The sequence below is a fragment of the Lethenteron reissneri genome, chromosome 45 (genome assembly GCF_015708825.2).
Source record: "Lethenteron reissneri isolate LAM-NWPU_2019-01 chromosome 45, ASM1570882v1, whole genome shotgun sequence".
NCBI classification, from domain to species: Eukaryota; Metazoa; Chordata; class Hyperoartia; order Petromyzontiformes; family Petromyzontidae; genus Lethenteron; species Lethenteron reissneri.
In genome coordinates this window covers 5,820,563-5,846,882 of record NC_083823.1, presented here as the reverse complement: position 1 = coordinate 5,846,882, position 26,320 = coordinate 5,820,563, and the positions used below count along the sequence as shown (strand labels likewise).

Genomic DNA, 26,320 nt, shown 5'->3' with positions numbered 1-26,320 from the left:
TGTGTAAATATCGCCACTGGGGAGACAAAGGCGGCCGGGCTGGCGACCCACCCGCTCGTGTGCCGTGCCGACCGTCGTAGGTGCTCGCAAACACTTGCCTCCCAACAGCCTGTTAGAGGATACGCGGGGGGGTATTTGTCTTCATCTGTGTATGTATCTGCACGTATGCTCAAGTGTGCTAATTGTTACTGAAATAAATGCAAAATAATTCCTGGACATATATATATCGGGGTCTTAATGTGACCGCGTCCTCAGAAACAGTGCACGTTTATTTTGCAGAGATAGGTAGCACGGCATACATGGGGGGGCAGGGGGTAAACCAAGGTTGCACTTGACCATCGGCAGGGAGTCAACAGCACGGTGGGTTGGGAGGGGAAAGGTGACGAGGGGGGCAGCAGAGTAGAATCGAGGTGCCCTCTTGATAACGTCGAGATGGCTGACAGAACACACATCGACCACCGGCTGAACTCTGGAGCCGGCACGAGGCACCCGGCGTACGTGCAATTTCTGAGAAAGGGCGACAGTGCAAATCTTACGGTGGCGAAGGGAGGGAGGGAGAGAGGGCAGGTAATAGCTCGCGCTATCGTTAACTGTTCGACACTGCTGATAGAATTCACAGAAAGCAGACTCCTAAACCGGAGTCAAGTGAACTCACGGAGCCAGGGTCCTGGGTTGGTGGACACAAGTTAATATTTGATGGCGTGAAGTCTGAAAGTCTCAGGCTGACCGCTCCTATCGCCTCCCGCTCAAGTTGCTCATCCGAAGAATGCGCAAGATCTCATTGGATCTACGAAGCTACTAAGCTGGGGTTTGAACCTAGATTTGAAGCTTTCGTGACTGCAAGTATTCATATTCTTCGGGGTTCGGTAAAGTCACGTAGGTAAAAAAATTAAATTAATAAAAGTAAAATAAAAATAAAATAAAAATCACGACGTTTCGGAGGCAACACAAGCTTCCGTCTTCAGGTGGAACCGTCACAGCACGATAGCTGTATCAAGTAGACCAGACTCATTTACTTGATACAGCTATCGTGCTGTGACGGTTCCACCTGAAGACGGAAGCTTGTGTTGCCTCCGAAACGTCGTGATTTTTATTTTATTTTTATTTTACTTTTATTAATTTTAATTTTTTAAATACGTGACTTTACCGAAAACCTAAGAATATGTGTTTGAGCCTGGTCGTTGCCTGGATGGGTGACCGCCAGCGCTTTCCAGGCGCTGTCGGCGTGAGCACGCGATCCCCCAGGGGATGCAAATATCGCAATTAGTCCTACAGTGGAATAATATACTGCCTTGAACACGGGTCGCCGAGTTCGTGGCGCGACAAACCACTGCGTTATCGATGCGAGCGGAGTCACGGCGTCATGGGCTAATTGGAAATCGGTCACCGAATCCCCCGCGTGGCAGATGCAGTCATGCGCACGGATTGTGTCTTGTTGTCTACCTGCGGCATAGCGCCTTTGATCTTTGCAGGTGCACATGTGAGTAAACGTGCTTGACCCGTTTTCGTCGGTTTTGCGTCAAGCAGTTTGTCCCGCGACTATATTTACGCTTCGGGGCTGGAAACTTTCACGGTCTTCCCATACCACAGACACTCACAGCGTGTTCGTGACACGAGCGTAATTTATAGACTGCTGTCGGAGGGTGGAGCGGATAGGGAAGGCAGCTAGTAGCGTGTTTGCACTCGAGGTGAGAAAACGACAACCACTTTTTGGGACTCGACCACATTTTTCAGAAGGCAAGCGATCTCGAGGGTAGAGTCTACAATGGCTCTGTATGAATACCCTGGGTGGAGAGTGGAAGGTTCGAACGCGTATTGCTGTATTGTACGCACGCTATAAATTGCTCCTATATCTGCATTTCCCATACATATGCTAAATTCCTCTTGATAAACAAATTCGTTTGTCAAGGCGCTCTTCCCCCTCCAACCCAGCTTAAATATACGCTCCAAGCCTGGGGTGTTTCATTCAGACGCTGTCTTCCCGACAGACCTGTTCTTCACCTGAGGACGGCTGCTTGCGTTGTGGCTGAAACGTCGTGAGAATTATCTTATTATGTTTTCTTTTTATTATTTTATTATTTCCCTTCTACGTGACTTTTCCGAAAGAACCAAGAAGATGAATCCGTGCAGTCACGAAAGCTTTAAATCGAAATTTGCTCCAAAAGCTTACTCAATATGATCGCATCTCAGAATCTATGCCAGGTGTTAGCGCGGTACATGGATGAGAGACATGGGGATTCCTTCATACAGCAGTGGATTCAGAAAGTGCTGTGAATTATTATTTTGTACAATTTAATAAACATTTCACGCAGTGTTTACGGACGCGGAACTCCATTATTTTCCTGCACGTATGCGTAACACATTTTAAACAGTCCATCAGCCTACAGGCGAATTTTATGCCGCAACATTTGTTTAAACAAGCGACCTCTGGACCGGTTTCGACCTTCTGGGTCTCATCAGCAGAGCCAGGTTTGTTAAACAAACGGTGTTATTGGTAAGATCGCTCCATATTAGCTGTGGGGGGCCCCGGTTCAACTAAAACTCACCTCGATATTTCACTTGTCGATACAATTTACGCAAGAGGGCAGCACTTGCATTGGGGAATGTTTACAGGGCAACCGAACAGTTTGGGGAAAACCGAGAAAAACAACAGCACACGGGACCGCGCAGACGACTTCATTGCCCGATCATGCGCAAACGTCATCCTCGTCACCAGCCATGATCAATCCACTGCTGGATGAAGGCCTCAACAAGCCGTCGCCGCCTCTACGCGGTTCCTGCGATGTGGACGTTCGAGCCCAGCTGTTGGTCGCGCGTGCCGATTTTCAATCATCCTGTGGTCGAGGATAATAACGGAGTAGCTGCCACAAGGGTGGGGAGAGCACGTCCACTGCGGAGATGGAGTGAACACCACACACTCAACCACACACTGCAGCTGTGTGATTGTGCCATTGACGAGTCGCTATGACCCCAATGAACGCCGTTCTTATTTGAGACAATGTTACACTTGCGGTTTATAAATAGTGGTTACTATAATTAAATATGAATATTTCCCTTGAGTCAGACTGCGCGTGCTTTTAAATTGTATGAATATTCTGTCGTCAGACCTCTCGAAGACTAGTGTAGTTCACAAATAGCATTGTGCGTTTATATCCCGCAGATAGTAACAAGTATGTGTGGGTAGCAATGTGGCTTCCGATCGTTGTTTCGGAGAGTAAACAACACTGCAGATATATTCTAGATTTGAAGCTTTCGTGACTGCAAGGATCTATACTCTCAGGTTTTTCGGTAAAGTCACGTAGGTAAAAAATGTAAATTAATAAAAGTAAAACAAAACAAATTAAAAAATTCACCTGAAGACTGAGGCTTGTGTTGCCTCCGAAACGTCGTGAATTTTGTAATTTGGTTTATTTTACTTTTATTATTTTTTTTTTACCTACGTGACTTTACCGAAAAACCTGAGAGTACTGCAGATATATATATACACACACATATATATGACGTTAATAAACATTTTTTAAATCTATCACTTTATCCAGGAGATTCTTGTCCAGTCTAAAGAGTCGTTGTCAGGAGGGCAAGGCGACAATGGGAAGCTTTGGTCAATTCCATTCGTGTGTGTCTGCATGTGGGAGGAGAAAATCTGACACGCATATGAGGGGCAAAGACCGCTCAATAAGCGCCGTACAAATAGATTCAAGAATCCATTGCTGTACTGCCATCTCGTGGCCACATTACAAGCTCCGAGGGCTTGGGAAGTTTCACCATCTGTTGCCTTCAGAGATCATCGGGTGACAAAAATATCTTGCCCAGGGACGTGGCAACATAACTCTCTTATCTGCGAAACCAAGTTGACCGAGTTCACAGTGCAGTGCGCTAACCACTGCGCCACCGCTCCACCCCACACTCACCTAGGAAGCACATTCAAGAGGAGAAATCTCGTGTCTCTGATCCACTCAAGGTTACGACTCCCACGTTGATTTCAAGAGGCGTCTAAGCTGCCACATATGCTTCCATGTACAGATATTGGTACATTATAATGGCAAACGATGTCATATAATTTATATGATGAACACAGGTGGAAAAATGATCGGGGGGGGGGGGGGGGCGCTGTTACTGTTTATTTCCCCAATTGTGTACATATATGAGCCACCATTCAACCAAGCATAGGCCTGGCCGTTAAAATCGCCTCTCATCATGAGCAGATACGACGACACACGAGGTCTGGCTTTTCGTGTAATCTACGTGCAGTGCTCGAAAACAGTCTATTATTTTATTATATTATTACATCTTATTTTTCCCGTGCGATATTGAGAGGCAGTGCTTGTTTTCGTAAACTCGATAACAATGCTGTTACTGAATGCGACTTTGTACTCTGATGAAATAAAGGTTGCACTCCGTGTTATTTTTGGAAAGGTGTAGGTTTTTATTTGTATTTTATTTATTAAGAGATTAAACCAGGCTAATAACTAATCCCTCTGTGATAATGGTGTCCAGGATGTGCCAATTGACACATGCGTAGCGAACGCATAATTACACGTGTACAAACACACACATTTTTAAAACGTATAACATATGCAGTATGGTTTTTTATATCTACAATAAACATCGCGACTATTCAAACACTGGATATAAATACGTAAAATAGTCAATGGAAATTACCGACGATTTACGCGGAATGTTCTCTGGAAAGGATGCAAATTATGTGCAGGTGCGTTCCAAATTAAATATTTAATCAAGTCGCGACAGCTGAAGGGGACAGCGTTAAATAACTCCAATTGTGATTGGTGCCTTTGTAACATCACTGCCCAATGCAGACGAGCACCAATGACCCAAGGTAGTGCGTTTCGTTTGTTCTCATTCCCCTGCACCTCAACGTACACACACACACACAAAGCAATTTCGCCGAGTCTCATGCCTCACCCTTGACGAGGATTGGGTTCTGTATTGTTGGATAAAATTGCATGAGTGCGCGTTTGGAACCGTGCATAAATAACAAGTATAACCCGTAAAAACAAAGTTTTTCACTATAAATCCTTTATATGCGTGGCGGCTAGAGTCCTCTCGTCCTCTGGCTTGAGATGGCTGCCACCTATGGGTCAGATGATTGCCTGCCACCATTAAGCAATTGGTAACTAAATATAATTTATTTTTGTCCTAAGAAGTGTACAATTCTTGAAAAAATTTTTCACGAACATTAATTGTCACGCACAACGAATCTGTGTGCAAAATGTCAGCTCGATTGGATCACGGGAAGTGGGTTAAAAAACGACCTAAAGATTTGCACGGTCGTAAGCAAGCAAGCGAACTTAATATAAAGGATTTAAAAAGGGCACGTGGCGAGACTCCGACGGGCAGTTGCGTGACACGCGAACTATTTTGCGAAGTGACTCGCAGCGATTTTGTGAAACTAAGATAATATAAATCGGCGTCCCCCTGCCACCCACTGCCAAACACGCTACAGGACTGCCCTTTTAAGAGTCTCGAAACTTGGTAAAGCTTTCCCGGGTAATCAAATTGGGCGAATTTGGCGGTGCACCGGTGCAGCATAAAGCACCGCTCCTCATGAAACAGTCACACAAATATTAATCACAAATTGAATCGGCAAATCTGTTTTAATAAAAAAAAGGTCACAACATTATCATGGCACGCTTTTTTTGCCAGTATCAAAGTATGCAAAATAAGAATATGTTCTATCCATACCGGCTCTTTCGGTAAAGTCACGTAGTTGGAAATAAAATAAAACAATTCACGACGTTTCGATCGCAACACAAGCGGTCTTGATCAGGTGGAGAGAGAGACCTTGCTGGTAAGACCACCTCTTCTGTTCTTAATTCTTACCAGTGAATGGCTGCGAGGTCTCTCTCTCTCTCGACCTGATGAAGACCGCGTGTGTTGCGATCGAAACGTCGTGATTTGTTTAATTTTATTTTATTTCCAACTACGTGACTTTACCGAAAGAACCAACGAGTATGGGTTCCTGCAGTGACGAAAGCTTCAAATCAAGGTGTTACGATGTTTCAACACCACATAGATACCTCTTGCAAGGAATGAAGTCTGCATCAACCATACACAGTACTTGTGGTGAACATGTAAATAAAACATGCTCTGATAATAGAAACATTGTCTTTGTAACTGATTGGACTACATCAGAGATAGCAGCCTTCTTTATGGCCTGGTCTCACTTGTGTCAGAGCAGAGAACGCCAAAAGGCGAACAACACAAAGGCAATGCACGTATCAGAGCATTTACAGCTCTGGGGCGAGCAGCTATAGCTGACCGTTGATTTGGGTCCGTTGTATCGAGGAACTGTCCGACCAATTCTACGGCACGAGTCAAATCTTGTCTTTGGAACACGGAGGCAGCCAATAGACATGAGGGCTGGGTGCTGCTGCAACACGGCAACAGGATCTGAAGCTTCGTGTTCAGCTGCTTGTAACGTTTATCTTCCGACCGACATCACGAGAACTGATTTTTGATGCACACCCCACAAGATTTGCTGACCGGGGTTGTGTATCGTGGGAAAATAAATGACTGCGATTTTTTTGTTAATACAGCGCACCGGTTGACCGCCAATACGTTAAAATGTTGTAATAAACACATTCTTGCGGAGGGAGCTGGTAGGAACGTTGGGTTGCTCGGTCAATGACCAGAGTCAACGGCGGCGTGGTGTATTCCGCAAATATGCCCGACTATGAGGGCGGGCACAAGCCGGCGTGAGTAGGTTAAAGTTTTATAAGGGCACCACGGGGTGACCAGCCCCTCCCCACCCAGCCCCACCCCTCTCACCCCCCACTCAACCCCACCCTCCCCACCCAGCCCCACCCTCCCAAACCCAGCCCCACCCTCCCCACCCTCCCCACCCTCCCCTCTCCACCCATCCCAACCTCTCCCATTGTTTGATGCACGACGGACGGACAGAATAATATAATACTAATGACCACCTCGCAGCACCCAAGACTACAACACCTGCCAAGCTCTGGTGATGGTCACCCATCCCAAGTGCTAACCACGTTTAAACCCAGCTTAGCTTTTAGAGATCTGGCGAAGCCGGTCGCATCCATTGAAAGCGAAGTTATTGCCATTTTCTCCAGAATGCTTCGTTTGAAAATAAACTCCCACGTGCTCGCTCCTAAGCTTGGAGCAAGACACACGTGATCAAAACAATTACCAACGTATCCATTATCGTGCATCATTATTATGACTGCTTAATTGGGAAGGACAAGCCGCTAGAAGCGGACGGTGACCGCTCAAGTTTAACCAGGCGAGGCGAGATCCGAGATCATCAAGAGACCCCCGGTGACTTGAGGGGGCGGAGGGAGGCGGGGGAGGGCCCCTTTGGACAGCCGGTAGAGGGCGATGATAGCAATGGACACATTCTAGATTTGAAGTTTTCGTGACTGCAAGGATTCATATTCTTAGATTTTTTCGGTAAAGTCACGTAGGTAAAACATTAAAATTAATAAAAGTAAAATAAAATAAAAATCACGACGTTTCGGAGGCAACACAAGCTTCCGTCTTCAGGTGGAACCGTCACAGCCACGACAGCTGTATCAAGTAAATGAGAGATTGCAAGAGCTACCACTCCGTATATATAATGGTTGGAGAGGGGGGAAGGGCCAAGTACGGCACACTTTTTATTCATATGGTAAGGTGAGGCTAACAATAGTGTGAAAAGGAGAAAACAACTAAACATGGTAAAACAAGCCTGGCTGTCTATCAATAACCTGGACACATTCGTTTTGGTTCTTTCGGTAAAGTCACGTAGATGGAAAATAATCAAATGAAAATAACAAAATTAATTTAGTTATTTTCATTTAAATAATCATTCAAATAATTAAATGAAAATAACTAAATTAATAACTAATTACATTTGTTTTCATCTATGTGACTTTACCGAAAGAACCAAAGAGTATGGATCCTTGCAGTCACGGAAACTTCAAATCTAGAATGTACACGATTAGTAGGGCTGAACGATTAATCGATTTCAAATCGAAATTTTAAACAATGCGATTAGCATATCGCAAAGGCTATGACTTTTTTTTCATTCAGACGCTGTCTTTCCGACAGACCTGTTCTTCACCTGAGGACGGCTGCTTGCGTTGTGGCCGAAACGTCGTGATAATTGTATTTTATTATGTTTTATTATTTTATTATTTCCCTTCTACGTGACTTTACCGAAAAAACCAAGAAGAAGATCCTATTACTTTCTTATTGGAATTTTTTACTATTTTATTATCATAACTTTATTTATTTTACTTAACAATTGTTCTATGTTTGATTAATAAATACATGCTGGAAACAATTCATATATTTTAAGTTCTCATCCTTGCATTAGAATATATAGAGCAGTTCATATTGTGATGGTATCATGTGGTAATGCTCCATCACATGTTTTAAATCTATTACACAGTGAATATTGAACTGAAGCTTGACTTAAAAATGTTTGATCGCAAATCAAATCGCAATCACATCTGTCAGAAAAATCGCAATTAAATATTTCCCCCACATCGTTCAGCCCTACACATTAGTTCCCAATTGCCATGTACCCCTTCAAAAGTAATGGGTGATTTTTTGTTTGAAGTATAGGAGCCCGATGCCGGCACACAACGGCCGACCCTTGCGAGTGAGCGACCGTCAAGGGATCTTTAACCGTCCAAGCGGCACGTTCTGGTACGGCTATTACAACCGCAGTAGGACATCATATGATCGAGAAGAATAACGGAGTAATAATCCTGATTTGAAGCTTTCGTGACTGCAGGAATCCATACTCTTTGGTTCTTTCGGTAAAGTAACGTAGGTAGAAATTAAATAAAACAAATATAAAAATAAAATAATATTTTTATTTTATTTTATAAAATAAAATAATATTTTTATTTTATTTTATTTCTAACTACGTGACTTTACCGAAAAAACCAAAGAGTAATAACGAAGTAACAACGCAGCCAGGTCGCTTTTGAACAATAAGTTAATAACTCAGTGGGCTTTGTCTGGTAGGATTGGGATGGTTTCGTTTAATTTGTATGTGTCTGGGTGATTTGTTTACCCTTCTTGGTATCGTTTGTTGTTGTGACGTTGTGACGTTCTTACCCGTCCCGACTGGACACCTGTGTAAAAAGAGCTTTACAGCTAATCGGATTCCTCCTGCAGTATAAATAAACATTACGAGTGATTCTGATGAGGATCGCGACGCGCCGCGAGTTGAGCAGTTGACGCGTGTCGCGATATTCTGAAACGGAAGCGGAGTTCCGAAAATAAAGAGAGAGAGAGAGAGCGAGAACTCCACGAGAGAGAGAGAGCACGCCACGAGAGAGAGAGAGCACGCCACGAGAGAGAGAGCACGCCGAGAGAGAGAGCGAGAACTCCACGAGAGAGAGAGCAAGCATGCCACGGGAGAGAGCACCACGCCGAGAGAGAGCACAACACAAGAGAGCAAGCAAGAGCGAGCACGCCACGAGAGAGAGAGAGGGGGAGCGAGCATGCCACGAGCAAAAAGCAACCGCGCCCATTGGCCACGCGGTGGGATCAAAGCGGATGCGTGTCAGCCAATCGGGAGGCGACGTTGCTCGCGGGTGTGTGGGGAGGAATTGATGGTGGGGGGAGTAGGGAGGAATGGGGAGGGGAGGAATGGGGCGGGAGGGTTCGGGGAGGGGGTAGGGGAGGAGGGGATAGGGGGTTAGGGGAGGAGGGGATAGGGGGGGTGTGTAGGGGAGGTGGGCCCTGCCTGTCTTCGTAGGGGTCCGCCCTGTGCCCGCGTCACATGTTGTTTTGCTCCAATGTTGCGTCCTCGGGAGAGAGCGGCGCTTGGTGATTTCTGCTTCGCTCGCCCAGCCTCTCCGCCACTCGCGAGCCAAAGACGAAAGGGAGCAGGGGAAAGGGGAGGGGGGGTTGTTGGTGCAGTCAAGAGAAGCGCACGCATGGCCGAGTACCTTGTCTGCCTAAGGGTATAGAGTCAGACAGAGCGAGAGAGAGAGATAGGTACTTGCTAGCCACCGTGGGTAGGTAATTGTGTTTGCCCCGTGTTTGTGCGTTGGCTCTGTAGCTTTGGGGGTAGGCGACACGGCACAGGTGGGAACTCTGATGAGATTTGGAAGCGACGCAGGGCGCGTATGCGTCTCGTGCACTCCACTCAAACTGCTACTACCTACACACAGCGTGTGCTCACAACTACAACTACTACTGCTGCTGCTACTTACTGCCACTGCTGAGAAGAAGAGAAGCAGCTACGTGTTCTCGCTCGCATTGGCGGGGCATTAACGAAGCCAGCTACCCCGTTACCGGTGGACTTTATCTTTTTTTTCACCATCAACCACGATCATCATCATCATCCGGTCGTTGACCGAGCTTGCTTTTGGGGTGTAAAACCCAAAAGGCGGCGCAGAACGAGCCATGGCCAATCCACCACCGCCCGAGCTGCAGTCCGCCACGGACGTGCTCAAGTGCGGCTACCTGCGCAAACAGAAGACGACTCACAAGCGCTACTTCGTGCTGCGCGCTCCCGACGACTCGTGCGCCGCGGGTCGCCTCGAGTACTACGAGAGCGAGCGTAAGTTTCGCCACAAGTCAGCGCCCAAGCGCGCCGTGTCGCTCGACTCGTGCTTCAACATCAGCAAGAGGGCCGACGCGCGCAACAAATTCATGGTGGCTCTCTACACCAAGGATGAGTACTTGGCCGTGGCGGCGGAAAACGATCAAGAGCAGGACGCATGGTACCGGGCGATAACAGAGCTCCACGCGCGTGGGAAGGCTATGCAGCAGCAGTGCAACGACCACCACCACCATCATCATCACCATCATCACTCCCATCAGCAGCTGCAGCAGCAGCAGCAGCCGTCGCTGTACCCTCACGCCGAGAGCGGCGGCGAGAGCGGAGGCTCAACACACGCCGGCGACGATGTCTACGGGGCGATTGCGCCTTCGTCGGCCTTCAAGGAGGTGTGGCAGGTGAACCTGAAACCCCGCGGGCTGGGCCAGACGAGAAGCATGTTCGGCGTCTACAGGCTGTGCCTCTCGAGCCGCAAGATCAGCTTCGTGAAGCTCAACAGCGAGAAGCCGGACGTTACCCTGCAGCTCATGAACGTGCGGCGCTGCGGTCACTCGGAGAGTTTCTTCTTCATCGAAGTGGGCCGCTCGGCCGTCACGGGTCCCGGCGAATTCTGGATGCAGGTGGAGGACTGCGTGGTGGCGCAGAACATGCACGAGACCATCCTGGAGGCCATGAAGGCCATGAGCGAATTCTCCGAGTTTCGCCCGCGCAGCAAGAGTCACTCCGCCAGCAGCTCGAATCCCATCTCCGTGCCGCCCAGACGCCACCTCAACAGCCTCCCGCCCAGCCAGACGGGGCTGTCGCGTCGCTCCCGCACTGAGAGCGCAAACAGCACCCATGGGGCTTCCTCTCCGGCCGGCGGCGGCAACAACAACAACAACCCGGCATCGGCCGCCACCACCACCATCACCAACATCACCAACATCATCAGCCACAGCAGCAGCAGCAGCAGGCATCCGCTCAACGGAGGCGTTGGAGGAGCGGCAAGCGCGCACAACTTCAGAGCGCGCACCTCGAGCGAAGGGGAGCGGACGATCTTGACGTCCAGACCGAGTTCGGTGACCGGTAGCCCCGTGAGCGTTAGCCCCACGCCTCCTCGCCTGCAGCAGCAGCAGCAGCTTAATCAGCAAGGGATCCGGGGATGCCTCGGTGGACGCACGACGTCTCGCCTCCAAGCGGCCCCCATCCACAGCCGTTACGTGACCGTGCCGGCACCCGGCGCGTCGCAGCCTCCGTCGTCGGCAGTGAGCCCCGTGAGCTGCGCATCGTCCACTTCGCCGTCATCCTCGGGGCCCAGCAGCGGCCGGGGGTCGTCGGCGAGCGACGCCTTGTTGCTGCTGTACGTGAAGGTCAACAGCGGTGGCCTCGGTCTCGGTGGCGGCGGCGCGGCATCGGCGTCAGGGTCACCCAGCGACGGAGGATTCGCGTCCTCGTCCGACGAGTACGGATCGAGCCCCGTGGACGCGAGGAGACATCAGGGCCTCGTGCACCGGAGCGCCACCCCCGAGTCTCTGAGCCGCACGCCGCCACCCATCCGAGAGGAGCAAGACGATGATGGGCACAACCTCCATCACCACCAAATGCATCAGCAACAAGTCAACAACTACATTAGCATGGGCAAGTCTTGCGCGCAAAATGGACACCACCACCATCACAATCACCACCACCAGCAGCAGCTGCACAGAGAAGTCCTCCTAGCCAGGCGCGCGTCTCAGGATGAAAATGCGAGCGCCGCGGAAGGCACGTCGGACCTGTCCGGGGTTGTCCACCGTAAGCGCACCTACTCCTCCTGCACGTCGCCCCCTCCGCCTCCTCCGCCGGCAGCGCAGTCCACCACCGGTGTCCAACAACAACAGCAGCAGCGCAAGCCCTTGGACGACTACGCGCTCATGAACGCGGGCAGCCTCACGAGCAGCGGCAGCGGCAGCAGCTACACGGGCAGCAGCTACACGTCGCGCTCCGCCTCGCCGAGGCCCCCCGCAGGTCCTTCGACTCCGCAGAACTCGCAGGCAGCGCACCTACAGCGCTCGTACCCGGAGGACTACGGGGAGATCCACGTGGGCAGCTGCCAGAGGCCCGGAGCGACCTGCAAGGATGACGGCTACATGCCCATGTCGCCCGGTGTGGCTCCCGTCCCGACGTCTTCGTCATCTTCCTCGTGCTCCTCCTCGCAGTCTATCGTCTCGAGCTCCACCACCGCCACCTCCTCCTCCATGACGCTGAGCACACCGGGTGGTGGTGGCGGTCCTTCGGACGACTACGTCCCCATGAGTCCCAAGAGCGTCTCGGCCCCGCAGGAGATTCTGAACCCGCGGCGTCGCCAGGAGATCACCGATCCCAGTGGCTACATGGTCATGTCTCCTGGAACCAACAACGGCAGCTGCTCGCCCGAGTGCAGCCCCTACATGAAGATGTGGAGCAGCTCCAAGCTGTCCGTGTGCAGCGCCGACGGCAAGGGCGGAGGAGACGCTGGCTGCGAGTACATGAACATGTCGCCTGGCCTGGTGGCAGGCACCCCCCCGGACTACTTCTTCACGCCGACCAGCGCCGAGCCCCCCAAAGTGAACTGCTACTACTACTCGCTGCCACGCTCCTTCAAGCCGGGACTGCGCAAAAACGGAGACGGCTCAGCCAACGCTGCCTCGGCCGGCGCCGGCGGCGGCGGCGCACGTTTCAGCCCGGGCAACTTGACCGAGAGGCAGCTGTTCGGAGGCGACAAGTCGTCCTCCACGAGCAGCGACAGCCTGGGCCACGACCCCGATCAGCCGGTGGCGAGCGGCAGCAGCCCCACCGCAAGCGGCGGTGGCATCACGAAAGCCGAACCTCGCAAGGTCCAGCAGCAGCAGCAGCAGCAGCAGCAGGGGATGGTGAGACCCACGCGTTTGTCCCTAGGTGGCCTCAAGTCGTCGACTCTTCCCCGAACGTACGAGTGCCCGGCGGAGCCGGTGAGCCCGGGGGAATACGTGAACATCGAGTTCGGAGACGTGCAGACTGCCCAGGCGGTGGTGGATGCGCAGCGGAGGCTCAGCTCGGCCACGCGTCTCGCCGCACGGGCCAACTACTCAATCGTTCCCGACTGGAGCGGCGGCAGGAACACAACAAACACCAACGCAGCAGCAGCAGTAGCAGCAGCAAACTCTGTCGTGAGTCCACTTGCAGCAGCAAGGGGTAATCCAGCTGGGGCCAGCTACGGAGCGAGACCCGTACAAAACGGCAACGCAAGCTCGGATTATATGTCCGCCTCGAACGTCGGCGGTCTTAATTACGGTGGCAGAGTCAATCCGAACGTCGGCGTCGATTACGCGTCTCTGCACATGGGCCTCGGGTGCGCTCCGCTCGAGCAGGAGACGGACGGCGACTACACGGAGATGCGCTTCGGCGTGACGGCGCCGAGCACGGCTCCTCTCGGTCCGCCGAGCAACCACTCCAACCTGGAGGGCTCCAAGGGGCTCACAAGCCCGACGTCGAGACTCAACCGCCTGTCCTTGATGGACCAAATGACTGCCGCCTACCCGGTCCCCAACCCGGACCACGGCGCAAAGGTCATCAGGGCCGACGCTCAGGGGAGGAGGAGGCACAGCTCCGAGACGTTTTCGTCCACGACGACCGCATCGGCCGCCTTGGGGTCGGGTGGAGTGTCCCCAGCGATGCCAACGTCCACCTCTCTGCTGTCGCCGTCATTCTCTAGCGACTCAAACCGCCTCGGCTCTGCCTCCTTCGAGAGCGTCTACCTGAGAGACGCCGCAGGATGTCCCGCGGGAGAATCTGCAGATCACGGCGGCATGTCGAGAGAGTCCGGATTCGAGAACGGGCTCAATTACGTGGCATTGGAACTGAGCAGCGAAGAGTGCCAGAGGGCAGCTGCTGCTGCTGCTGCCGCTACCGCTGTCTCTACTGCTGGCCTGGACGGGGCAAGGGCCAATGCCAAGGGCAGCAGCACAAGCGTCGTGGATTCTGGAGCTTACGCAAGCATTGACTTCGCCCGCTCCGACGGCGGGTGTCCTCCTGCGCAAGAGAGTGAGTTAACGTCACGTCCCATCGCGCATCGCACTCGCCACTCGCTCGCAACACAATGCCAGGGTTTTATGGGCGATAACTGCGGACGGTGACGGTACGCGCAATGTAAAGGTTTCCACGTTTGTCTTTCACAGCAGTCGTTTTTTTGTTTAAGTCACGCCGTCATTGAATGTGTGCAGGACTTAGGGGCCCGATTCGAGCGATAACTCAAAGACGAGAACGTACAACACTGTACACGTCTCGTGATGCCCGATTTAGATTTGGCCCGAGCGAATTGTATGCACTGTATGTTGAACTTCTTTCGCGCCGTACGTAGCCAACCACGCTCATCGGCGGTGTGCCCAGTTTTATCGTGGTGTTCACGTGCGTTTAAACAAATCACCCGTTTCTGACATGTGCACTGCACTCGACCGAACGCCGGCTGTCATGGCAAAGGTTTGTAATCGTCAGCAATTTCACAACTGTACGATGTTAATATACCAAGGGACACTCTATCTCAGTTTATCAAAGCGCGCGTGTGTTGTGGTGCATGTGTTAATTAACAGAAATAGTTACGGTCTTGCGAAACCGATTCATTGTGAGCATTAACTCTTAACGCAACCTCGATCTGGTTTCGCGGCACCAGCCGACACCGATCATGTCGTCTCGCAGACTCGTCCACTATTGCGCTGATGTATCGGTCACATCCAACACTCGATGTTCCAATAAAACCCCCCATCGCTGTCCCAATAATATTCATGTCACGGTGGCAGCAGCAGCAGTCAATGCTATTTCTGACCACTCAGTCCCAGCCATCGTGGAATGATACGAATGGAAGTGGCGCCCACAGTTTTGTTATATTTTTACTTGACTGCCAAAGCAACGCGAGAGGTAAGGAAAGGTCAGGATTTCCATGGACGCTATAAAATCTTGGCAAGCGGTAAGTGACGCCGGTGTGTCTGTGTTACGAAATATTAAGGCACGCGTCCAGGCCTCTTATAAAGCAGCAATCCTTGTTAACCGGAGTATCTGATTACCTGAGAGTCCACCATGGAAATTAAATTAACATATCTCTCGTTCTCTGCGCTCAAAATAGCCCTGCAGTATATTTTTTTTTTCGGCGTCTGTCCAGTTTTTATTTAAAGCTGTTCAAGACGAGCAACGACAATGATCACGTTGCTACTTTGATCGATCTGCAAACACAACAATGAAAGAGGGCAATATCGCCTCGAGGATTTTGTCAGCTTTTTTGGTTTGTCTTGCTCGGATGTGAAAAGCAGACAACTCACAGGTGCGATGTTTATTTAAAGGAAGAAAAAAAGCAGATCACATCGAGGCTGCGATCTTTGGTTAAACGGGAACCTGCGTCCCAAACAAACCTAAATCCGAAAATTATCCGCGAATGACTCAGTTGGGATTATACTAAACAGTCATCGCCCACGACATGTCGACTGGTTGTGGCTTGCAGGCCAGGTGGCTGCCGCTTGGGGTGCCCTTTCGGATGTGATTATGATTACATCCGAAGCAGGTACAGCCCATGACAACAGTTCCCAAACATGTGGAAGTGTCACGTAGTAAAAACAAAGCCACTAAATCTTGACTGAAAGCTTTCGTGACTGCAGGAATCCATATTCATTGGGTCTTTCGGTAAAGTCACGTAGATAGGTTCAAAGAAAAATAACAAAAAACTACGACGTTTCGATCACGATCGCTTGTGTTGTGATCGAAACGTCGTAGTTTTTTTTGTTATTTTCTTTGAACCTATCTACGTGACTTTACCGAAAGATCCAAAGAATATAAAAACAAATCGACTCTCAAATTACTGTAGATGTAAGACCAGACAAAACATGTGGCGTGCACTATCAATGATACATAAAACAAGATTAAGACCACAAGATAAAAAAAGTGATTATCAAAAAATGTACAGTCTGTTTGTCCAGGCCATGAGTAATCATCCGTCCACATTCGTGAAAGGAACATGCTAAGGTTGCAGTATTAACGCTCGACACATCACAGGGGAATGCCGTGGTGCGTTTGAACTCGCAAATTGCTTAAAGCCGGCACGAGAAAACCGGTGAAACGTTCTGCTAATTCCTTGGTTAAACCCTTTTTAGATGTGTAACTCATCATAATCACGAGGAGCGCCGTTGTGGGGAACTGAGACCACATATTGTTAAGGGAGAGAGAGGGGGTGGGGGCTTGCATGTCAGATCGACAGTTCACCAGCATTGATTCAAGCAAGCCTCGCTGCTGATGGGACACCAATGCCGAAACCGGTCCGGAGTGTGCTTCTCCAGAATTGAATGCCGCTGCAATTATACACTCCCGTAAACACGGCCGTGGGTTGTTTTAAGGAATACGTGTATTTTTGCACATGTACAGAGACGGATATACGAAGGGGGCCTAATGTCTGCTCGTGCATATTTGTTCCTTTTGAATGCGAACTTCGACCAATGACATGCCAATTCACTGTTTGCGTGGGTTCAGAAGCCCATTTCTTCCCACCCCCACATATTGGCAACGTTTAAAATCGGGGGGGGGGGGGTGGACGGATGTTTGTGGCGGTTGCAAAGGCAGCAGCAGCAGCAACACCAACAACAACGTTGGGACGAGCCAGTCACGGTGAGAAGCTCTCCCTCCCACTGTCCACACCTCGGCTGGAATGTTTGCGTGCTTAGTCATGGGTGGGAGGAGGAGGAGGAGGGGGCCCTTAATGGGAAAGTCAGGTTCTCTGCCCCCCCCTCCTCCCCTTAAGAATTCAGTCGTTTGTGTGGCTTTGCTGTTGTGGGGTTTGTACACAAATCCCTAGCCGCCACCACTACCACCCAACCAACCAGCTCCAACCAAACCACCCAGTCGAGATGGTTAGTTGCACAAGAGGTTGGACCTTGCTGCCTTCACCCGATACAGTACCGCCGCTGCTGCTGTTGTTGTTGTGTTGAATTGCGTTGGGCATACATCTTCTGTGTTTTATTTCGCCGTGACTGTGTCGTCCCCACAGGCTTCATTCTTGGTTTGTAGTCTCGCAATGCCCTTTTGCCAGTGTCACTGCTGGATGATCACTCTCGCTCGCCAGCACCCCACGCCAATGAATGGTAGCTAGCAGCGCACAAGGGCAGGGCTCCAAAATGTCTCCTCGTCTTCTGTAAACAACATCATTAATCACGTAACGAGCAGACTGCACCTGAGCGCTTTGATGTGTCACGGCGATAAAATATTTTCGGGGGCCCTCGAAGTGAATGAGAAGAGCCAAATGCAGGGGACAAAGGTTTAGGACATTTTGTATCTCGAATTACATCTCTGCTCTATGCGTAAAACTGCAACAACCGCTGTTCATTGACGATGCCGCTTATAGTGGCTTCCATGCGTCACCACAAAACTAGTGTGTGTGTGTGGTTTTGTCTTTTGTGTGGTCTTGTGGGAAGCGGTGGCGTAGGGGTTAGAGCGCTGCGCCACAAACCCGGCCACCCGAGTTCAATTCCCGCTCATGGTCACTGCCAGCGGCGATTGCTTGAACCGGTCCTGGGCCACCCCTAGGTCGACTCAGCCTCAAATGAGTACCTGGTGCGGTGTGTAGTAAACATCGCCACTGGGGAGACAAAGGCGGCCGGGCGTCGTGCTGTTCCACCCCACCCCTTCGTGTGCCGTGACCCACCTTCATAGGTGCTACTCGCTAACAGCACTCGCTTCAACGGTATGTTAGGGCTACACGGGGGATCTCTGTGTTTCGGTAGAACTGTGGACCACCCATACACCCACTGGTCTAAATTTGCATTTGATGTTTTTTTTATTCTTCTATGGTGTGGTCGTGCCGCGTGCCAGCTTCGACTGGAATTATTACAAAAATCTTCCGGGTACACAACGGCGTTTTGTGGACAAGGGGATTGAACTGCCTTAACCTTCACCATGCCCCCCCCCTCCTCCTCATCCTTCCTTGTTTGCCACTGGATGTAACTCGCACAAGATGTTTGCTCGGGACATCTGCAGCAAGTATCCCACTGGTGGCAAATACCGTAGATGCTGTCTGTTGCACTGCTAGGCTCCTAGGACAGTGCTGGTTTACAGCTGGTGTCGGCTGCTGTTTTTTTGGGGAGATATTCTAACATTGTGGGATGGCGGTGGGTTCCGATACAATTTATTTAGACTACTGTAGGTATGTTCGTCCCACATTGAGGGCACGTTTTTGCTTTATATTTAAACTCGAACCGGGATCGTACCTACCGTGATTTGACTGCGTGAAAGTGGTCTTGGCTAGTGACATTTTCCTTAGAGCGCAAGGCTGGTCCTGAACGCAATCTGTAACCCAGATGTATGTGTGTGGAGCCACTCACTCAATGCTGCTTTATCCACAAACACATTTTCTCTGCCTAATAATATATCGTGGAGTTTCTTTTAACGATTTAAGCCAACGCTTCTAAGTATTGTGGTCCCGATGGTATAGCACCAGGATCTGTGCTTAAGATGTCTGCTGGAGAACTTGTACTATTTCTCAGTATACTGCAACTCTTCAGTTCCTCTTATTGTACTTAGCAACAATTATTCTTTGCCAAAGTTAAACCATTATTCTGCTCGGCACACAAACCTTATATGAACTCTTGGAATTGGTTATATTACAAATCTTGCAAAATTTGCATGCAAAAAGCTAGGTTTTATGTTCGGTTCCAAACCTTTCTTTAAATCCCACGAATTCTGACTGCGACTGTAATTTACTGTAACCACGGTTGGATTCCCGCGGTCACATCTGTGTGAAAAGCACCCACTTGCCCACCTCACTGCACCTGATGGAATCCAGAGTAAAGCAGCAGCCACTTGTCCTCCCGATCAACACCTCTAATGCTCTTGCTACGGTTACCGTTCCTGGAAACTTCACTCGATCATTTCCTCCACCTATGTTGAGCACTCCAAGGACGACAGTTTTCGTCTCATCCATACTGTGGCTCAGCCACCAATACGCGTGTGCGGGTCCAAAACAATTCGCTCATTTACGCGTCCACTCTCCCACAACACTCGGCACAGTCACAACATCTCTCTGTCGAGCTCTTGCCTCTCACTGCTCGACTTCAAAACGCCCTTCCCCATTATCTCTTTACCCGGGCCCTTAAGGGTGACCTCGCTCGGTTAAAGAAAACAGTCTTCACCCTTATATATTACAATTTTAATGGTTGCTGTTTTTGTTGTCCACAACTTGGGAATTTTGGGCCTTTTTTTGGGCTTGTGTTCAGCAACCGTCCGTAAATAAATAAAAACAACCCCAACATTTTCGGAGCCAAACACTTAGCTATACATATCGTACTTGTAGTGGTTTAATTACACGCCAAAACACGTTAATCATTGCGGTGCTTATAAAAAGCCATTACACATGCCAGAAAGGCCGTTAAACTGTATGACAAGGTATGGTGTCATTGCGTTTGAAAGCAACTTATATTTCAACTTTGTCTTTTTTTTACGTATCAGTTGGACGCGTGCCAGTAAACCTGGGTGTTGAATTGAAAAGGGCTTATTGAGTACATGCAGAAAGAGCTGTAATACTGACTCTCTTTGTTGAGATTTTGGCAGTGGTTGGGCTGGCTGGGCTGGACTGGCTGGATCACTGGCTGGGTCACTCGAGCTCAGAGAAAACTGGGACTATTATTGCGTGATTCGTTTGTGTGCGTGTGTGTGTGTGCGCGGAAGCAGCCCGTCCGTCTTCTTACGCAAGGGATAAATCTGCATGATACACTTTCTCCATTTATCATGATGTCACAGTGGCGTCAGTGCGGCCTCTCGTAAGCTGCTTATAGAGAGCTTACGTGAGTCCTCCGGATTCCGAGCAGGATTTTGTTTTGCTGTTCAAAAGCTGCGGTGTCCTGTACTCTACACTTGGGCTAAATTGCCCCATAGCTGTCACCCTATAAACTCACAGAAACAACGACAATTCTACCCGAGTCTTTCGACTGTCGCAACAGAGATCAATCAATCGTAGTTTGGAAAGTTTTTTTCTTCTTCTTCACGTTTATGATGTTTATAGTTGGCAGGGCTTGTTGTTGTTGTTTTTCAACACACACGACCGTACTACAGTGGCCCTTGCAAAGAGACACTTGGTGTGATTTTGCAGCGTGCACAATAAAAAGCAGTTACCGGGACACTTTAATTATCGATATGTAGTTGGTTTCGCCCAAGCGGGCATTGATCATTCCGTGATGTATTAGTTGTCGCTTCACTGCCGCCAAACGCGTAGCCCATGCCAAACAGCTGATCACACGGTCTGAACACTTGAACTGTGCTGCCAATAAAACTGTGTGTGTTTGAGGGCGAGTATTAAGTTCCAAGGCTTCTGTGCTCTCAGCAACAGCACTTTGTTACTCACGGCAGCAGCAGCAGCAGTATACACTGTAATACAGTGGCTAGTTTTTGTTGTTTACGCTCGTTAATGAGGAGAATAATAATACAAACATTCAGAAAAGAAAATTCCAGGAGGTGGCTTGGTGGTTTGGAGGTCAAAGCGCTTAGTGGGCACAGTTGAGGACCTGGGTTCGAATCCAGGCAGACACCTGTGATTAAACCGGGTTTCTCAAGTACTATGCTCTCAACCTGGTCACCAATGACTGCACAAACAAACCATGACATACACGAAACTGTCGCCTCACTCTCATACGCAGAGCGAGTGGCAACTGCTGCCCCCTGCTGTTTGTGGATGAGAGGTCGCTCAAAGGGATCTCGGAGATAGCTCTACGGTGTCCGCTTACGTGGGCCATTCTCCAACACGGAGGCTTGCACTGCGTCGCGAGAGTGGTACGAGAGAATATTTTGCCTTGTGAGGTGACGCTGACATTACAATCGGCATAAACATTGGGAGAAATGGCAGCTTTTGTATTCCTGTTACATGTTGTCATAGTTCTGTTTGTGGATTCAGATCTTTGAGAGGAGTTGGGCATTTTATCGCTCTGAAATATTATATTATAGGTATGTACTGATGCACTGGATAATTGATTAATAGTGATGATTATTTTCATGAATACTGAATAAACAATAGTTTGCTATGCATGCAGAGTGTAGATAAATGACATGCTACATTCATTAGCACGTGGACGATACAAGAAACAAGACGAACGAGGTGATAAAAACGAGACCCGAAAATAATCAACAATTGCATCGAATTGCAACCCCGAATCACGACAATTCATTGACTCACTGGGGTATGAATCGTTGGCATGCCTACAAAATGTCAAGCAATGCTACCAACTATGAACTAATTAAGGTCAGGCTCTGCTGAGCCAACAGTACATCCACAATATATATTATGTACGCAAGGGTTATTATATTCGGGTTGAATTTTGTCATGGGCGCTTGTTAGGTCAGCCAGGCAGCACGGCCGTGGTTGCGAGTGGCTGGCAATCTGAAGGTTACGGGTTCAATTCCTGGTTGGGGGCTACTGACCCGGCCCATCATCCCTCCGGAGCCCGGCAAAATGAGTACCAACGTCGTGAGGAAGGTCAACCAGTGATTGCCCTACGGATGGACTCATCTCCGCCATAGGAATGTGGGATTTCCACCAGTCTCAGGCCTGTAAACGGGAGATGAGCAACCACCTCGGATGTCCGTTTTGAGCGGAGGACTTTCTTTGACCCCTCGTCGCTTTTGTTGCCGAATGGGATTGTTTTTTTGTTACCCAGAGATTGAGCCATTCCGGCATCGGCTTGGCTTTCATGCCTGGGCCTGCACGCCACGCTGACGGCGAACAACTGGGTGGTGATTCAGGGAGGAGAGGGGGGGAAAGGGCAGGAGGAGAGGTACGTTATACAGAGACGCAGAAGCTCAAAAGCGGGAGTCGCAAATTTGATTTAACCACGCACGGTGACCCCCCCCCCCCCCCCGCCGACTCAACTCAAACGACTCGTGCTGACTCGCTCGCACTCTCAGGGCTGACGTACGTTAACCTATAAATCATAGAGAGGTTTTGTTGGGTTTGAATCGTGTAAATATGAATGTCGTTAAACCCGCCACCACCCGACACGGCCGATTAGAAAAGGTCCGTCACGCAAACAGAGCATGCTAATTCGTTCCTAGTTCAGTACAATTGTACTCGAATTATAGATGTTGTGGGTTTACTCTCCAACACACCGGTGTGCTGTACTAGTAAACGAATTGGCATATTGTGTTTACGTGACAAACTTTACTAATTGGCTGTGTCGGGTGGTGGCGGGTTTAACGACACATTTATATTTACGCAATCTAACCCAAGTACGTCGTCTGTCATGGATTATATTGGTCGTGAAAGCCTACGTGTACGTTAAAATGCGGGTGGAGAGAGTCTGTTATCCCTTGGGCCTGTCCTAGTTGTGGCAAACGTGCAGAGGGTCCGCACACATCACAGGGTCCTTCCCCCATATCTCGGCAATAGTGAAATAAAGCAAGAAACAAATTCGACAACATTTGGCAAAAACCACGAAATTTTGGTTACGGTCGCACAAATTTTTTCGCGCGGCGAAATTTGCAGAGCTTGAAACGGACACGCAGGCCAGTGCTGATTAAATAGAGCATTGGTACTGCATTTCATGTTAAGTGAATTAGTGCTAAGAGTCCTCCTTCAAAGGACGTAACTCATTTAGACAACATGCCTGTCTGTTCGGATAATTCATGGCAAATTGCAGAATGACCTGAAATATCCTGTATCTGTAATGGCCTTGTATCCATTCTCTACTGTACATACAAGGCAAAGACAAATATCCCCCGTATAGCCTTAACAGACTGTTGGGCCAAGTGCTGTTGGTGAGTCGTGGCTGTGAAGGCCGGCAACAGCACACGAGGGGGTGGGTGGCCAGCACCACGCCCGGCCGCCTTTGTCTCCCCAGTGGCGATGTTTACACACCACGCCAGGTGCTCAGAGGCTGAGTCGACCTAGGGGAGACCCAGGGCCGCTTCAGAGAATCGTCACTGGTGTTGGCTGTGAGCGGGAATCGAACTCGGGTTGTCGGGTTCGTAGCGCGGCGCGCTAACCGCTGCACCACCGCTCCCCCACTGTACGTGCACATGCATTGTAACCAACTCCTATGACTACCCAGTAACAGTTGAACTGGTGACACAACCTGAGTTAAATTCCCTGTCCCAGCTCACATTAGTGGTGAGTGGCATTGGGACAATGCCTGGGCACCCCTTCACCAAACCGCACTGACCAGAATGGTGAAGTATGGTGATACAAAAACTGTGATGAACAGGAAGTGGGCAAGCCTTAATCCAGCAGTGGGTTGACAAAGGGCTGTACATTAAAAGGGTGGCACTTTAAATTGCAGGTTTCCAGTACCATTTATTTGAGTAAAAGTATATATTTTTTTTATTGATTGGATATCTATGTATTCTTCTAAAATATGGAGCATAATCATGAATAGGATAGAATGTACATGCCCTTACGTGTTGACAAATAAATTCATTTCGGAAGCAGTGAATACGTTCCAACTCAAAATAAATGATTTTATATTACTGCGTGGGCAGTCGTGCACAATAATACATACACTCAACACGTTTGTGAAAAAAACACTGGCCTAAAGATTAAAAAAAACTATATGATTGGTGACGTTTTGGGCAATGTCCCTTCTTCATAGCGCATAAATAGAGAGGCCAGATATGTGTTATTGACGAGTGTGTTACGTTGTAAATCAAAACACTACGCTCCAACATGTAAGCCACCTCGCCTTCAACCCGCACTGACCAGCATGGTGAAGTAGGGTCACATAACCCCCGCGACCCGCACGGCACGGGCGAGGCCCTCATCCGTCAGTGGATCGACAAGAGGGCCGTACGTGTACACGAATGCAACCCTCCCACTTAATGAAAACCCCCAGTGATTGAGGTGACCTTGTGCAGTTAAGATGCTTGACCTGTCCCCTAACACTTGGCCAGCGTGGCTCGCCGTAGCAGAAGGGCAGGACCTACAGGGCTTTCACGCACGATGTCTGGGGGTCGATCCACTGCTGTCCGTGTCGGCCTTCTGAGCCACGTTAAGATACACGGAGAGAATAACCAACCTCTCCAGTAGCCCCATGGTCAATTCGACGCGACAGTGAGGCAGGCAGGTGGGCAGGGATTTACGTGGTCTTGTTTTGTTTACGAGCGTGATGCTAAGACTATAATCCCTCTTCCTTTTCCAGGTTATGTAAGCCAGGCTAATAATATTAGCACGGTACATTCTGATCTATGCCATTCTTGGATTATTGTCTGTGTTTTAAAATGTTTAGCCGCTGTAAATCGGCCACACGAGGCTCCAAAATAAAACCTGGGAATGGAATGTGGCGGGTAAACTGCCGTGCCACCACGTCCCGACATAAACAAACCCATCTCGTATAAATAGAATGATTTATTAAACGGACCTTTGCTATTCAAAACAGAGAACAAATAGCAATCATAACTGAACCTATGTTACTTGTATTTTTTTTTTTACAAATAGGATCTTCTTCGTAGTCTATTTTGCTCATCGGCCTTCCAAACTGATGTTACCCCCAAACAGGATTTGTTTTGGCTTGCAAACTCTGTAGTGGTTTCGGCCTTCTCGGTCTCATCGACAGAGTGAGGCTTGTTTCCACAGATTGCTTACTTAAGCAAATGCTCGTGGATAACAGTCTGAGAAGGCCCACGGGCTGATAAACAATATTATATGTTTTTTTTGTCGTGGGCCAACCAGAAGTCTGTTATCCACAATGTTCCACATCAGCACGTAATGAATGTGCTACTTTATCATCATTATCATCAACAGCCATTTCCTATCCAATGCTGTTTGAACGCTTCCCCCTACACCATCATCATCTCTATCGATGGTCCAGTGCTGCCATCAGTGCATCACACTGGCATTGAGCAGTGGTCGATGGTCATCCTATCTCCTTTGAGTTAGTTGGGAGCGCTAGTGGGGAGGTTAGCACGCTGTGCTATGAACCCGCCCACCCGAGTTCCATTCTTCCCACTCACGATCAACACCAGTGACTCAGCCTCAAATGAGTACCTGGTGCGATGTGTAGTAAACATCGCCACTCGGGAGACAAAGGCGGCCGTGGGTAGTGCTGGCCACCCACCCCTCGTGTGCCGTCCCATGCCGGGCTGCATAGATACTCACTTAACACTTGCCCCCAAAAGTCTGTTAAGGCTATACGGGGGGGGGGGTGGGGATCTGTATCATTGTTTATGATAACCTATAAATACACACAACAGACCCTGCCTTACTATTGTGACCATCATGGTTTGCTCTCCCACCGTTGTTGACTGGTTCACAGGGCAAGAATTTAACCGGGTCCCGTGATGGATTAGCGCTCGTAATAACACATCGTGTGTCCCCCCCTCCGCTCCCCCCGGTGGCGTATTGCACCGTGAGTGGTGAGTAGCAATTGGGATTGGGGGGGGGGGCTTTCTGAGCGGGTGGCGATGTTCGTTGGGGGGGTCCGGTTATGGTTTTGGGGGTCAGCGGTGGGGTTAGGGTGGCCTGTTCGCGAGTCACTCATGCAGAGGGGGGGGGGGGGTCACACGAAACAAAGCAAGGCCCTGCCGCCAGTAACAATGGTGAGCTTGGCCCGTCTCCATAGCTGCGCCAGGGTGTCCCCACCACCATCACCACCTCCCCCCCCGGGCGTATAGAAAGACAAAACCCCGCAGGAGGATCGGGATGAGGACACAATAACAACAACAACAATGCAGCTGTAAACATTAGCGGCGGTCTGATTAAGCTTCGAGAACAATAGCGTGCCCGCACGCCCCCCTCTCTCCACGACCCCGATATCTGATCAGATTATGGGACCCCCACCACCACTAGCACCCAAT

The 26,320-nt window shown here is 49.6% G+C and overlaps 1 protein-coding gene across 1 annotated transcript in view; it reads left to right on the top strand.

Moving 5' to 3' along the window:
• The first annotated feature begins 9,869 nt into the window (after window positions 1–9,869).
• The window catches only part of LOC133353767 (insulin receptor substrate 1-B-like), a 74,846-nt gene continuing 58,395 nt past the window's right edge, over window positions 9,870–26,320 (top strand). Inside the window, exon 1 of the mRNA XM_061570138.1 lies at window positions 9,870–14,563. Coding sequence (XP_061426122.1) covers window positions 10,390–14,563 — 4,174 coding nt within the window. The 5' untranslated portion in view covers window positions 9,870–10,389. The remainder of the gene's footprint in view (window positions 14,564–26,320) is intronic.